At 36.7% G+C, this 14,716-nt stretch overlaps 1 protein-coding gene across 1 annotated transcript in view; it reads left to right on the top strand.

Annotated features, from left to right (window-relative positions):
- Window positions 1-14,716, top strand: part of HECTD2 (HECT domain E3 ubiquitin protein ligase 2) — a 40,754-nt gene that overhangs the window by 16,348 nt on the left and 9,690 nt on the right. Inside the window, exons 7-14 of the mRNA XM_055720839.1 lie at window positions 150-195; window positions 1,295-1,404; window positions 2,737-2,885; window positions 4,438-4,561; window positions 6,757-6,853; window positions 7,730-7,837; window positions 9,669-9,801; window positions 14,040-14,128. Coding sequence (XP_055576814.1) covers window positions 150-195; window positions 1,295-1,404; window positions 2,737-2,885; window positions 4,438-4,561; window positions 6,757-6,853; window positions 7,730-7,837; window positions 9,669-9,801; window positions 14,040-14,128 — 856 coding nt within the window. The remainder of the gene's footprint in view (window positions 1-149; window positions 196-1,294; window positions 1,405-2,736; window positions 2,886-4,437; window positions 4,562-6,756; window positions 6,854-7,729; window positions 7,838-9,668; window positions 9,802-14,039; window positions 14,129-14,716) is intronic.

The raw sequence follows: 14,716 nt of genomic DNA, 5'->3' as shown, positions 1-14,716 counted from the left end.
GTTTCTGAGAGCAGTGGAGATCCTTACATGTATTATTCTACACGTATTGGCAAAGCAAATTTAAATTGTAGAGTGCATGACTTCGTGAATCCTGATGTGTGTATATGATGTATACATACATTTCTGCTTATTATTTCATTCATTCATAGGCCACGAACAAAAGATGATCTTAGAGCATACTGTATACTTCTACAGGTAAGAAAAATACAGTATTTTTATTTAAGTATATGTCTGATTAACTTATAATCTATAAACCAGTATACTACGCAAACAAGATACTTTGTGTAGCTGAGATAATTCACATTTAATTTCTTGATATAAGAATGTATTAAAATATGGAAGAAGTGTAGGGTATGCATGATGGGAATGGGAGCTTAATGGAAGATGATTGATAGGGAAGGGTTGCATAGATTAAAACCACGAACTAATAGGCATGTAATTGTTTCCTATCATTTTGTGGGTTGAAAGAACAAATGTTTTAGCAGGTTATTTGTTCTTATTTCTTCCTTTTTCCCAGATTTGCTTTGTTGCTATGCTGTAACTCTCATCTTTCCAGAAAGTTTCAGTATATGCACTTGTTGATATTGTAGCTTTCTCCAGTGTTGCATTTTATCCAGCAGACTTTCTCCAGCCTGACTGGCTACACTGTCTGATTTCTGTTTGTGTTAACCTATTACCTTTGCTACTGTAGTTGATCTGCATTTGTAGCAAATTTCCCCTTGAAATTTTGCCAGTGTAGGTAACACCTCTCCACACAAGGAGAGGTTTCTGATGTTATTTGAGAAGATCAGATGGTAATTTGATTTTTTGAGACAGTAGTTCTGTTCTCTGGGGTGGTATACTAGCTGTGAATTATGAGGAATGTATCCTGCTGAGAAGTGGGAATGTGTGAACTCATGTGTAAGAGGGAGAGTAAGTTTGGACTGATGTGCGGGAAGACGGGAGCTGTGAGAATCCTTATGACTGAGGTGGAAGGCACATCACTCAGAGGAGTGTGTAATTTATGTGCTACATAGTAAATGATAATAAAGAAAAATATGTTGAGTACTGCCTTAATTACCTGTGGGCTTTCTTCTGAAACGAACAAAAAAATCATACTTTAGAAGTTATGTATTTTTTTATTTGACTGGAAGTTGCAAATCACTTTTTTTTTAGTTTTACCACTGTCACAGTGATTTTGTGTATTCCTTTCCTGCGTAATTGTATTGGCAACAACAAACATAAGAAAAAATCCTAATGACTTTTTCCCTTTATGCAGTTTATTAACCTAACACATTTTTTTAATCTTTTTCAGAATCCTCAATTTAGTAACACTTCTACTTATGTCATCTATGCTCACTTGCTAAGACAGATAGCAGCATTAACAGAAGCTGACCATCATTTCCTAGTGCACTGGTCTAAAAAGTAAAAAAAATAAAAAAATAAAATAAAAAATTCCATTTTTAGGATTAAAATTGTTACTGTATTTCCATTTATGTTGACTGTTTTAGAAATTCTATGAAAGTTCATTTAATTGACTGAAGAGATTGTTTTTGTTGTTTTCAAAGTACATTTGGACATAGACCACTGGTGATACTGATTTATAGATGCAAACTTTATATAATATGTAAAAATGAATATCTACATGCAAAACAGCCTTAACTGTAAAATAACTTACGTTTGTAAGTTTCTTAGATACATGTTTAAATGGTATTATTAATACAAACATCTTCATGATCTTTAAATAAAGGTTTGTCTTGCATAATTTGCAAAAGACACTGTAACTTTACTGTATTGTGTGAAAACCACAAATGAAATTGAGTCCCTGCTTTGTAGTGTAATAGAGGTGGTGAAAGTGTGTAGTTAGGGCATTAGATTTTGAAGTAATTGAAATAACTCTAATAGCACCTCACTAATACAAGTCATGTGGGGGTAACTGCCCAAAGAGCAGCTTCTAAGGTGGTATGCAGGTTGCATTCCTTTTGAATGGCCATATTCACAATTCCCTTATCTCCTAGGGAATCTGTTAATAAAAGGCTTTCTTCTCTGCAAGGATGGAAATTATATTTCCCTCCCCCCACCCTGTAATATGTCTAGATTTGCTTAAAAGTGTGGTAATGTATGATTTCATTTGAATCGGTGTTTACAAATAAGGTTTACCATCTTGGTTAGGGATGCAGTAGGCATATTGATGTTTTTATTCTTTAAACTTGTATTAGAAATCTAAACCACTAAAATAAGAAAGATCTTATTTAGAAAAGGATGCTTTAATATATCTACATGTGTATGTGTATTGTTGTGATATTATGAAAGTGGTGCAGCACATAATTTAAAATGACATGCTCTTGTCACAAGCATGTGAAGTACTTATCATGCTTTATTCAATAGGACCAAGTATCTCAAAATAAATTAAAAAATCAGAATTCCTCAGTATTCAGATTATGGAGTGAAATAGCTAAGGATTTTTGTTTTCTTTTTGTTTTCTAGAAGTCAAGAACAAGTAATGATTCTGTTGCTTTTATTTATGTATTTATTTTTGTCAAATCACAGACATTAAAAAGCATAGTTAGAAGTGCACTGAAGAGCATTGCTGTTCAGCCAGTACTTAAAAGCATGTTTCTTCAAACTTTATATTTAGAATTTTGTGTTTATGTATAGGACAAAAGCATGGCTTTTAAAAAATAACATTGAAATCTGATAATATGAACTAGTGTGAACAGTGATCACATGAGAGTAATTGCAGCATGTTTGTTTTAGGATTTCACAGAGGAGGTTCAAGCAGCTGGTGGACAGGTTACTGCAATTTATTTCTTTACGCTTGTTTCCTGCAAAACCTGAAGAGTTTCCACCTATGGTGAAATGTACCTGGTGGATTCCATCAGCAACCAAAGTTCTGGCTTTATTTAGTAGGTATTTTTCTTGAACTGTGTATGCATGTGTATGTATATGTATGTGCGTTTGTGTGTGTGTATATATAGAGATATATATGTGTATATGTACATGCACGTGGTGGTGGGTGGAACAGTTGACACATCTCTTCTCGGGGAGGAGACTGACAATGATGGTGGCACAGTATAAACTACAGTAAAATACCATAAAGTAGTAAGTAACAGAAAACATCTTCTGTGGGCAAGTCCTCATACTTGTTTTCCAGTAGAGGATAACTGGGATATGTCATTTTCCTGTAACAACTGAAGATCATTCAAACAAAAATCCACAAAAGTAACTGATGTTCAAGGTTTCCCTTGGTTAATAAAACAAACAGTTTTAAGTGTTTAATTGCCAGAATTTCTTCTGCAGCTGGCTTTTCCCCTGCAGAAGTATTTAACGTCTAAGAGAAGTTAGTCAATTCGTATGCCTCTGAAGTCCAAAACTACAGCTTAAAACTAGTAAATACCTGTCCAGTTCAGCACAGAGCACAGCAGATTTGACCACTGCAGATGCAAACCTCCTCCTCCATCATCCCCAAGAGCTTAGTGATTAGAGCATTTACTATGGAAATGGGAGGCTTAATATCGGTGCCCTTTTCTTGAGGGGTAAAAATCCTTTTTAGGAGAAAATGAAACCACCAAGTGAAAATTAAAATTGGAATGAGGATGGTCTCGTTTTGCTGTGAACTTAAAACTTTTAACTAAAAGCATTCTGCACAGTACTGCCTGTCCAGAGCCACAGTTTAGATACATGAGCTCAACTGTATCTAAAACCAAGATATGTGTTGTCTAGTCATCTGTTGAAGAGTTAATTGATTAATTCTGCAAAAAGAGATATTTAGTAATGCAAAATATACAACTACTGACTGATCAAAATTAGATTATATTTAAGTGCAAAGAGAGGATAGTTATTGGCTGTTTGATGTTATATGAATGTTGCATAATGAGATAGGCAGCTTAAATGAGAATTGGTTTTCTTCATTTTGTCAAGTATTTAATTTTTTGTACTGGTGAGTCTAGGTGGTACTGTAGTTACCTGAGGAAATAGGTGTATCTTTGCATGCTATGCTTTTTACACCTCCCTTTCCATCCCTTTTGCAAGCAGACATCAAACTCAAACAGGTAATCGTTAACTGGAAAGCATGTAGATGTAATAACATAGCTATGTTTGAAATTAAGGTGTTTAAGAAATCCATCTATCAAACTGCTTTTTCATTTATTTCAGCAGAACATAGCATGCTTTATTCATGAAACCTTAACTTAGTGTATATCGTTAAGCAGGCTGGAGTCAAATGGAGGTTCTGTTATCATATATGGCTGAACTAGGGATTTACTATATTCTACAGCGATTAATGTGATGTCATACAATATTACGTTATAGTTTTAATTCTGTAGCTAAGACTGAGGCAAAGTTATTTGTAGCTGATTTGGCTTAAAGTTTCTGAGGTCACTGGTGCTCAGGATGCCTAGAAAACAGATGTGCCTGATCCAGGCAGTGTTTTAAGAGGGTTTTGTGTTTTCTTTGTAGATGCTGCAAATAGTCTGATCAGTCCTCCTATTATTTCATATACGGATTTCTATAATTCTACACTTGATCATATTGATCTTATGGAAGAATATCATAACTGGCAATGTTATGGAAATTCTCACAGGTAAAAGGAATAACTGGTCGTTTCTTGTTAAGTAGTATTTCAAAGCACTGTATTTATACTATGTATATCTATTGGATATACTGTGTATGTGTTACACATACCCTTTATGTGTGTATATAGAGTCACATTAAATGCTGTATTTTATTGGGAGAACAGTATAGCTACTACTTGCTATACTTGCAACTGCATGGGTGCAAGATTGACTAATAAAACATTCTGCTGTTGTAGTCTGAAGAAAAGGTGTAAAATGTAGATGATAATAATATGGGGTTATTATTTATTGGCATAGACTTCTGTGTCTTACTACAAACATATTTTAATGTCCAGTATGTTCTCAGAAAGTGGTATTGTATGCATACTTAACCATGAAAATGCATCTAACTACCTGTATATATGTGGGTCTGATCATATTTGTTCCAGTGAAATCAATTGTACTTTTTCTGTTACGTGAAAATAAACACACAAGTTAAGTCTTTACAGACTCAAAGGTTGTAAAGGTATTTCTCTTCTTGTGAGAGGCAGCAGTCAGTATGATTTAGAAATGTCTAGAGAAACGGCAATTTCATCCTTCTGTTAATGTTTAAAATCTTACTAACATTTTCTTAATAAAAATGTTATTTGTGTAGCTGTATTTTTCAGCTTATCAGTCTGTATCACTCAGTCTTTACAGCTTGAATCACAAGATCTATTAAAATTTCCCCATATTTCAAGACTTTTCAGTAAGCTAGTTTAAGACATTAGCCATCCAAATGTAGCTTTTTGTTTATTGTGTCTGTGTGCAATTTTCCTTGCCTTTATCAGCAGTTGAGAAAAACTTGGAGAGCATAATTTGCTCCACCAAAGCAGGTATTTTAGGCCAGGCTTCTGTCTGATACCTGATATTCTGCTTAGGAAGGAAGAAAGAAAAAAAAAAAAACCAAACCACAAACCAAACAAAATCCACCAAAACCCATGACATGATAGCAATAGAAGTACAGTAGGCTTTGCGTAGTCTCAGTAAAAGCATTGGTATCTGAATACTGCTGAGCTTCAGAATTTATTTTTTTTCCTTTGGCACCATCTGGCTGTTTTGGCACCCACATCCAACCTTACAAAAGGGCTGTGAGATTTCCACCTGCTGCAGTTCTTTTCAGTTAGCTGGGACATTGGGAATTCAATATATGTCAAAATGAAGTTTGCTTGATACATCATTTCTGGAGTAGCTGAAGTGCAGACTATGGCTGTATAATTCTTAAAGTAAATATAATTCTTTTGCTTTGTTACAACTATATGGTTAGAACTAAGAAGGCCAAGTAGGAGCATGTCCTGATTTACCTTCCATATGAAATATTTTGAAATACGTAATTCTTTGAACTAAGTCAACGCTCCTTAGTAAAATGTTTTGGATTAGGATTTCCAGCAGACTAAGTGAGAATATTTTTTTCCTCATTTTCCTTCCTTTCCCAAAGACATTAGAATCTAGAGCTTCTCACAGGCAAGATTCAGGGTGCACATGCAGTCTGGATTGAAGATGCACACATACAGTCTGAAGCTCTGGGTATTTCTATGTGAACTTCTGCTAGGTGATACGTGAACTAAATCAACAAAAAACTTAGCAAAATAACCAGTAATAAAAAAAAACCTTTTACCTTGATTGTTCAAGTTTTTCCAAGTTATTATATTACTTGACTGCAGTGGAACATGGCTGTGATCTGATGTTAGAAATCAACACCTGTAACCCTGGGTTAAATCTGAAGGACTAGTGGGAAATCAGGTCCTTTGAAAATCAGTTATGTAGCAAATAAGTCAAACTAGAAATATTTTTACTGTATACCTAAGAATGCTGCACTTAGATAGCTTTTTCCTGTATTTAATAAGAAGAAACTTAATGTTTTCTTTAACTCAGTGTATCAATTAAAATTTAGTACTTAAAGCAGATGACTGATTTTAAGTCTACTGATAATGATAAAAAAGCTTTATTGAGGATAAGTATTATTACTAATTACAATTTTAGTAGTATTTGAAAATAACAGTTTGTTCTACTGAATTAAACATGTATGTAAAACAAAAACAACAGCAGCTATTTGCAAATTACTGTCGGTGGAGGAAAGGTAGTTACTAAATGATAATGCAACAATTCACAACTGTGTACTTAAAAAGAAAATAATATGCTAGATGCTAAAACGGAAATAATGTGTTGTCTTTTCTCTTGTTAGGTTTTCTTTCTGTCAATACCCATTTATTATTTCTATAGCAGCAAAAAAGCTTATTATTCAAAGGGACTCAGAACAACAGATGATAAGTATTGCACGGGTAAGTCATTTAGAGATAACTGTTTGTCCCTTATCCATCGATATTTTATCAGCTTTTGTTAGATTGATATTACATACAGCCTTTCATCACAACTCCTAGTATTTCAGATTACTCTGAAACAGAACTTGAGCCATTTTACTATTACTAGTTTACAAATGTCCATGCTGGATTGTCTCAATATTTTTTATTTTCAGGATGCTTATAAATACTGGTGTTTTGGAGAAACAGTTACAGTAATTTAATTTTTTTTTCTTTTTTGAGAAACCAGCATAATGTGCTTGCTTGTTAAATTAACAATGTAATTAAGGAAGAAAAATTCCATAAGAATTTTGGGTTGTTTCCTATTTTATTCTGCAAAGATATGTTGTCATGGAAGACCAGGATGCAACTGTACGTTCACAAGTGACAGAAGAGGTACTGCTTCTGGGCAGCCTATTCTGTTTCGGAAGGGGCATTGTCTGCTTCCTTCAGTGGTAATTTTCTTCAAGTGCTAGGTGATACTGGCTTCCTCGGTGCTCAGCATGGCAGCACCGCTACATATCCATTCCTGTCTTGCTGGATGTTTCTTGTGAATAGCTAAGTAAAGCACAACCCAATCTTGTACGTATGTTTTTAACTGTTTGGGGAGTTAAAAAAGTTGCTGCACAATGGCCACCTTCTTGTTAAATTTCCTGGTAAGTTAGTTCAAATATGGTGTAAATGCTATCTGCAGTAGAAAAATTGCTCTCCACATCTCAGAAGATATTGAAACAGCTATGATATTGGGGTAGTGCCTTTAATGCAAGATACTAAGGACTTGTGAAATGTAAAAAGTGTGGCACTTTGCTTTTTAAATGAAGATACTGTATGTATGATGTTTATTTTTCATTCAAATAGCAAAGCCTTGTGGATAAAGTCTCTCGTAGGCAGAAACCTGACATGAATATGTTGTTCCTAAATGTGAAAGTGAGGAGGACGCATCTCGTTAGTGATTCACTTGATGAGGTAACAAAATATGTAATTAAATGGTGTGTTGCTGCAGAATAGCTATTGAACTTAAGATTTCAGTTTGATAAGTCATATTTAAATTTTTCTGAAATAAGACATTGGGAATAAAACTGTATAATACTAAATAAAAATAATTACATTTCTGTCACAATAACAGCGCTGCAAAGTAGATTGGGTTAGACATTCTGAACTTTATTTTCTGTCCTTATACTGCTCCATAGCTAAGCCCATAATAAACACACATTTGCATGCCATATAGTATGTATTTGTGTTTGCAATTTTTGTTTTAAGAATACAGTGCATAATTGTCATGTAGGACTTGGTTCCACAATAGGAACATGAATAGTAAGTCACTGATCACTAATGAGTTTGTTCTGTTCTAATTCTTGGAATATTTTTATTCTTTTCCTTTACCAACTTCTCTACCCTGCAATAATTATTTTAGGCTTTCTTTAAGTTCTTGTCTTGATTTTAACTAAATTGCTTGCATTCTTGAATGTAATTTTTCCTTTTTTAGAAATGAAACAGATGTGTCCATTAAAGTGGGCAATTCTTCAGTGTCCACTGAACCATGCCAATTAACATTATTTAATGAAATCTAGTTCCCTACTCTTTCTCAACATTAAAACGAGCCTGATGGTATTGAAAAGTAAGTCCAAGTGGTGAAAACAAAACCAAAAAAATTCTGATTACTCATGTTCAGAAAACATAAGTTTAAACGTTTTTTTCCTAGATTAAAGCCTGTCTATTTTGGCCTTCTTTCCTGAGATGAAAGAAATAAGAGTCGTAATACTGCTTTCTGTCAGGCATTGTAGGGATAGCTTTACCACACTGAAATAACCAAGAGCGACTTCAAGTTCTGATAGCCAGAATATTCTCCTATTTATTTCTGATGTTTTCTTCTGCCCGTCTTGGGGATGAGTGAGAATGTATAATATTCTCCACATTCCCAAAAGTTTGGGGAATGGAAGGTGGGGAAAGATGTCTTATTTATATTTCAAATTGAAAAAAAATCAATTTGCAAAGGAAAATCAACTAATAAATAGTTTGTGTTAAATAATACAAATACCTATAGTTTTAAAATTTGTGCTAGAGGAATTTACTTGAGCAGCTAACAACATAAAAATTACTTTAGCACATGCATCTTCCTGGTTGGGGAGCTTTCTCTGGAGCTGGCCAGTAATTAATGATTTAAAAAATTGTATAGGGTTTTGAACTGAAAGATCACTGCTAATTGTGAAAGACGGTAGTCTAATTCTTTGCAGGTCTTTTGCATATCTGGATGAAATGCTGTCTCTCAAGATAAAGGAACGAAAACAGCTTGTTACCATTGTCTCAAAAACAGTTTTACAAAACAGCTGATACTTGCTGGCAGGTATCTTATGCTGAACAGAACAGTGTCCAAATACTGAACGTTTTAGCTACCTCCTTATTTCTAAATATCTCCAAAGGATGTCTAATTATTTTTTTAATCTATCATTTCTTCCTGGTAGCATGTCTTCTGTGCAGGTAAAAAATTATGTAGGTCCGAAATATTCCAGACAGACTCAGTTCATTGCATCTAGTAGCGTATTAAAAGTCTGTTTGCATACCAAGTAGCTTCTTTTCAAGTCTAGAGAGTGGCACCTTGTGCAAGGCAATTGATGATGTTATGTAGGCACGATCATCTTGTTTCTGTAATTCAATCATTGTTTTAATATAGTTTTGACCTATCAGTAAGAGATGATGCAAATTACTAGTTTAAACAAAGCAAGAGCAGTAGACAGATGTGTTCTCCATGGCTAGAGGTAAATCTCCTTTTTCTTCCTTCCTTCCTGTTTTGCAATAGCTGGCAAGGAAGAGGGCAGATCTGAAAAAGAAGTTGAAAGTCACATTTGTAGGGGAAGCTGGTCTTGATATGGGTGGCCTGACGAAAGAATGGTTTCTTCTTCTGATTCGCCAGATTTTTCACCCAGATTATGGTGAGTCCTTATGTATGTTCTTAAGTGCAGTGTTAAAATATATTCATTTTAAATTATTGAAACAGTGATGGATAAGAATTCTTCATTAATCCAATATTAGACTAGTTACTAATTGATGTAAAAACAAAAGCAGGCAAGTTAGACTTGTATATAGATGAGAAGTAGTTTTGGCATAGAGGAAGGCAGAAGGGAGTGGGAAGCACCTGAAAAGCTTTGAAGACCTTGGCTTTGGACAAGATGGTTCAAGCATTGTTGAAAAACTGAGATTTTGCTTCAGTGGTATAGCAAAATCAGACTGTGAACAAATCTCTGATCAATGGAAAGGTTTAGAATTAGAATTGGGATTCCGAGTTTTATGCCTTTAGTCATGGTAAACCTTGTTTCAGAAACAGGAGACTCAATGTGTATGGTTTGTTAGTGTCCCTAGACTAGTGAGTATATTGGATACAAAGCAGGGGGATTCAACACTAGCAGCAGACTTTCCTTGAAGAAGTTCTTCAGATATGTCAGTTTTGTTACAGTTTTTCGGTCTCTGTCCAGAGACAGGATCTTGATTTACCTCTGGGCAGATGGGAGAAGGCCATCAACTTCTTTATGGAGTAGGAGAAGGATAATTTAAATAAAATTATAATTATATTAAATAATAAAAATATAAATCTGTTATAACTCAAATGGAGTCAGGCCTTTGAAAGGGTTATTTCTATTTCTCTTCTGAGTAGAAAACTCATAACAGTTTTCTATGAGTGCTAGTCCTAATAACAAGCTACGAATAAGCAAAAGCTATGCAAGCCATTGAAACCGACATTTATCTGCCCTTGGAAGTTTTCTGTAATTCACAGAAATATATGTGTGAATGTGTATATTTGAATTTAAGAATAAATTTCTTCCATTTAGCATAATATATCGTTTGTTTGCAATTGAAATACGATATTCCTGTTGCGAAACAGGCAGAGACATATATAGCAGCCTCTGAAGTAGATGGTTGTTGTGGCTTAACCCCACCTGGCAACTAAGCACCATGCAGCAGCTTGCTCACTCCCCCCCCAGTGGGATGGGGGAGAGAGCTGGAAGAGTAAAAGTGAGAAAACTCACATGGGTTGAGATACAGACAGTTTAACTAGTAACGCAAAAGCCGTGCACACAAGCAAAGCAAAACAAGGAATTCATTCACCACATCCCACCGGCAGGCGGGTTTTCAGCCATCCCCAGGAGGGCCGGGCTCCATCACATGCAACGGTAACTCGGGAAGACAAACGCCATCACTCCGAACGTCCCCCTCCTCCCTTCTCCTTCCCCCTAGTTTATATGCTGAGCATGGTGCCATATGGCACAGAATATCCCTTTGGTCAGCTGGGGGCAGCTGTCCCAGCTGTGTCCCCTCCCGACTTCTCGTGCACCCCCAGCCCCTCGCTGGTGGGGTGGGTGAGGAGCAGAAAGGGCCTTGGCTCGGTGTGAGCGCTGCTCAGCAGTGACGAAAACATCCCTGTGTTACCAACAGTGTTTTCAGCACAAATCCAAAATGCAGCCCCATACTAGCTACTATGAAGAAAATTAACTCATCCCAGCCAAACCCAGCACAAAGGTTTAGCAAATATTTGGGTAGACATAAGGCCAAATGTGTTTGTCACCTGCCATCCTTGCCTCTTTCTCCTCATGCTGCATTTTCTGTTTTTACACTGCCCTCAGCTGTCTTCATATTGCTAGTTTAGGGGATGCTGTTACTGTGCTCAGTTCTAGCAAAGTGCTGGCTGCAGCCTCCCATGTATCGATGGTTTCCATTTGCCATGATAGCTGCACTCATGTTGCCTGCAAGTTCTAGCACTATTTCTGTGATTGGTATAGCTAGAAGTTAGTTCTTACCTGAATCTTTGTCATCATATATTCTTTTTGGTGTATCTGTGTGGCCAGTATTCTTAAAGTGGTCTGAGATGCTCTCGGGAGAGGAGTCAGGTGCAGAGACAGTATAAGCAGTTGTGAGACTGAATGAAATAGCCTGCCTCTGCTGTTACCAGGACCTGTGAGCCCATAATGATACCTGCAGGCCCAAGGAGAGAGGGAAAAAAAAAAAAAGAGGAAGATTTCTGGAGTTAACAGGAGATTGGAAGATAAGAATGAGCATTCATAAACAGGCAGTTCAATCTACTTGTTTTATATTGCTGTAGATGGATCTGGGTGGTTTCTTTTTCCCTACTCTAATTTATCAAATGAGTCAGCTTTCCTCAGCTGTGCATGGATACATTACTGATGTTATAATAGGTTAAAGTGTTCCCAGCCTGGCTTTTAAATTGGAAAGACAGATTTCCAGGGACTTCAGCACCTACTAGTCATTGGTAGAATGCAAGAGCTTGTCTGTCTTTGCTGGGGGTGTTCATGTCTCTTAAATATGCATGATCCTCTGATGATTATAGAATTCCTTCTAAAGGTCCAGAGTTTTAAGTCATAAATATGTCCTCAAATCTGCTGAGATCATTAATTGTCTATAGCCTTTTTTCTAGTAAAAAGGGGTCTGTGTGGAGAGATGACATTGGTGATAACCTTAATAGGAAACAATTTATCATGGAGAAAGGGTTCTGTAGGTTTGACAGTTCTGTTAGTAAAAATGTGTTGTCAGCAGAGCTTGGTAACTGATGAGTTTGGAAATATTAGAGAGAAATATATTTTTTTTTCGCAAGCTCTGGCAGGCTTCCTTGCTTTAAAGTGTAAATTCTTCCCTTGATAGGACTATCAGTCAAGTGTGGGAGGAGTTCAGAAATGCTCTTGTCCCTTGGAAAGGGACTGTATGCTCTTGTTGTCTTTAAAGCTGCAAATAATGTATATCAGAAGCTTCACAGGAAAACATCACTGTTGTTACCCTTTCCAGGTTAGCTGATCCTGCAGATTTAACCCATGCAATTAAGGAACACTCAACTCGCTCAGTTTCTGCCTTCCAATCTGCATTACTATGTTTTCTTCATCTTGGTGTGGACAATTAGTAAATGGGATTTGAGACTTGTTTTTTTTCCAGCATCACTGCCACATTTCAGTATGTGAACCTTGCTCAGCCTTGCATGCAACTGTTCTGTTGCTTCTGGTAAAGGCACTGTCTAAACCTTTTGTGATGAGGACCTTTTTGAGCTGAAGTTGAAAAGCTTTTTCAGGAGAGTAGGGGAGTATAAATACGAAGGCAGAGTTTTACGTATAAATTTGTATGAGTAGTAGATGTCCCTGAGACATCAGTTGGATTTTAGCTCTTTTTTTAACCCAAAGGAGTTTGATTTTTCATTTAAATATTTTTTTTTTCCCAAACTTCATCTTCAAACACAGATGTGGTGAGCTACTGCATACAAGATGTCCTTTAAAACTATTCAGTGCTTTGGTTTGTACACTGAGTATGGAAGCAATAATAAATTGTCAGCCCATTCAATCCCAACAGATTAAAACCAGTCCTCACGTTTTATCCAATTTACTTTGCATTGCTGAAGTGAATTTCACTGTTAGTGCACACTTAACTAGAGTGTGTCTTGTTTCTCTGAGCAATACTTTCTAGGCATCTTAAGGCTGTTATGTGGTTTCATTAGGTAGGTTTTTGCTTTCTATCACTCTTTAAAACAGAATGATCCATATCTGATGCAAATAGCAGTCAAACTAGTCTATAGTACTGATTTCAGTAGGATCTAAACTTGTCATTGAGACCAGTAAGCGGCTTTTTTAGGGTATGTGTGGTTTGGGTTTTTTTAATTTTTTGACAGAAAATGTGAAACATACCACTTTGCTGCTAGTGCATGTATAAAATAAACGTTTTACAGCTTTCTGTTCTAAGAAGGAAAGCTTCATGGGTTTTTGTGTTGTGGAATTTATGCCAGCATTTTTAAAGACTGTCGTCTGCTGCTGACCCAGGAAGGGGGAAGAAAGCGGGTTACAGCTGTTTTGTTTCGGGCTGTACAGATGATGAAGTACAGCGAAGAAGCAGATGGCACAGAGTGCGGAATATCCACGACTGGAGGCACTGAGGAACATGTCGTGCCAGCACCCAACGGGGCTGGTGGGCCTGGGCCTGCTTCGGGCTTGGCACTGCCCTTGGTGGTGTTACTGGAGCACCTGCAGGCGCCTCGGTGGGTGGGAAGACGGGGCTGGGGACAAGCACGGAGGTACAGGTGCTCCTGGCAGCGCTCGTAAGGGTGCTGGTGTGAGACCGGAGGGTTTGTGTGACGCTTTCCTGAAGCTCAGGCTATGTAACGGCCGCCGTTCTTGTTCTGCAGGCATGTTCACCTACCACAAGGACTCGCACTGCCATTGGTTCAGCAGCTTTAAGTGCGATAACTATTCTGAATTCCGATTGGTTGGAGCCGTATCCTTTTATGTCCACTAGAGGGTGCTAAAGCGACAGCCGGCCGGGGAGGTGGTGCGGGGTGAAAGGCGCTGGTTAAAGCTCCTTCAGATGTGGTATGTACAAGTATGTTCCTCTTAAAATGTATTAAAAGAACGTCATTCAAGCAAGTGAACTAAAACCAGGAAGAAAACGGGGGTATGTGGCACATTTTACAGCCAGAAAATACTAGAATTAAGATTAAACGTGCAACTTTTTGGTGTGTAAGCTGTATTTTTTTTTTACGTACTTACGTCTCCAAGTTTAATTCAATAAGTATAAATGAGGCTGTATGCATTAATATTTTAAGTCCCCATTGATCATTTTTAACTGAATGGAAGCCACATGCTGCTTTGAGTGTGAGTTTATTTCCTAGGTTTTCTGTTGCGCTCATTTACGAAGTCCTCAGTGAAATGATTCATGATAATAAACACTTAGAACTCCACTGAGATGATGGTCTCCATTTTACTGATTGCAGTTGGACCATATGATTGTTGTAGGTGTCTTCCTACTGAACTATTCTATTCTAATGAGAAGCTGAATCATGAACTAGATTCCTCTAATGTTTAG

Source organism: Falco cherrug, chromosome 9 (assembly GCF_023634085.1).
Source record: "Falco cherrug isolate bFalChe1 chromosome 9, bFalChe1.pri, whole genome shotgun sequence".
NCBI classification, from domain to species: domain Eukaryota; kingdom Metazoa; phylum Chordata; class Aves; order Falconiformes; family Falconidae; genus Falco; species Falco cherrug.
Note: the sequence above shows the minus strand (reverse complement) of the source record. Positions and strands in the feature narration are given on the sequence as shown.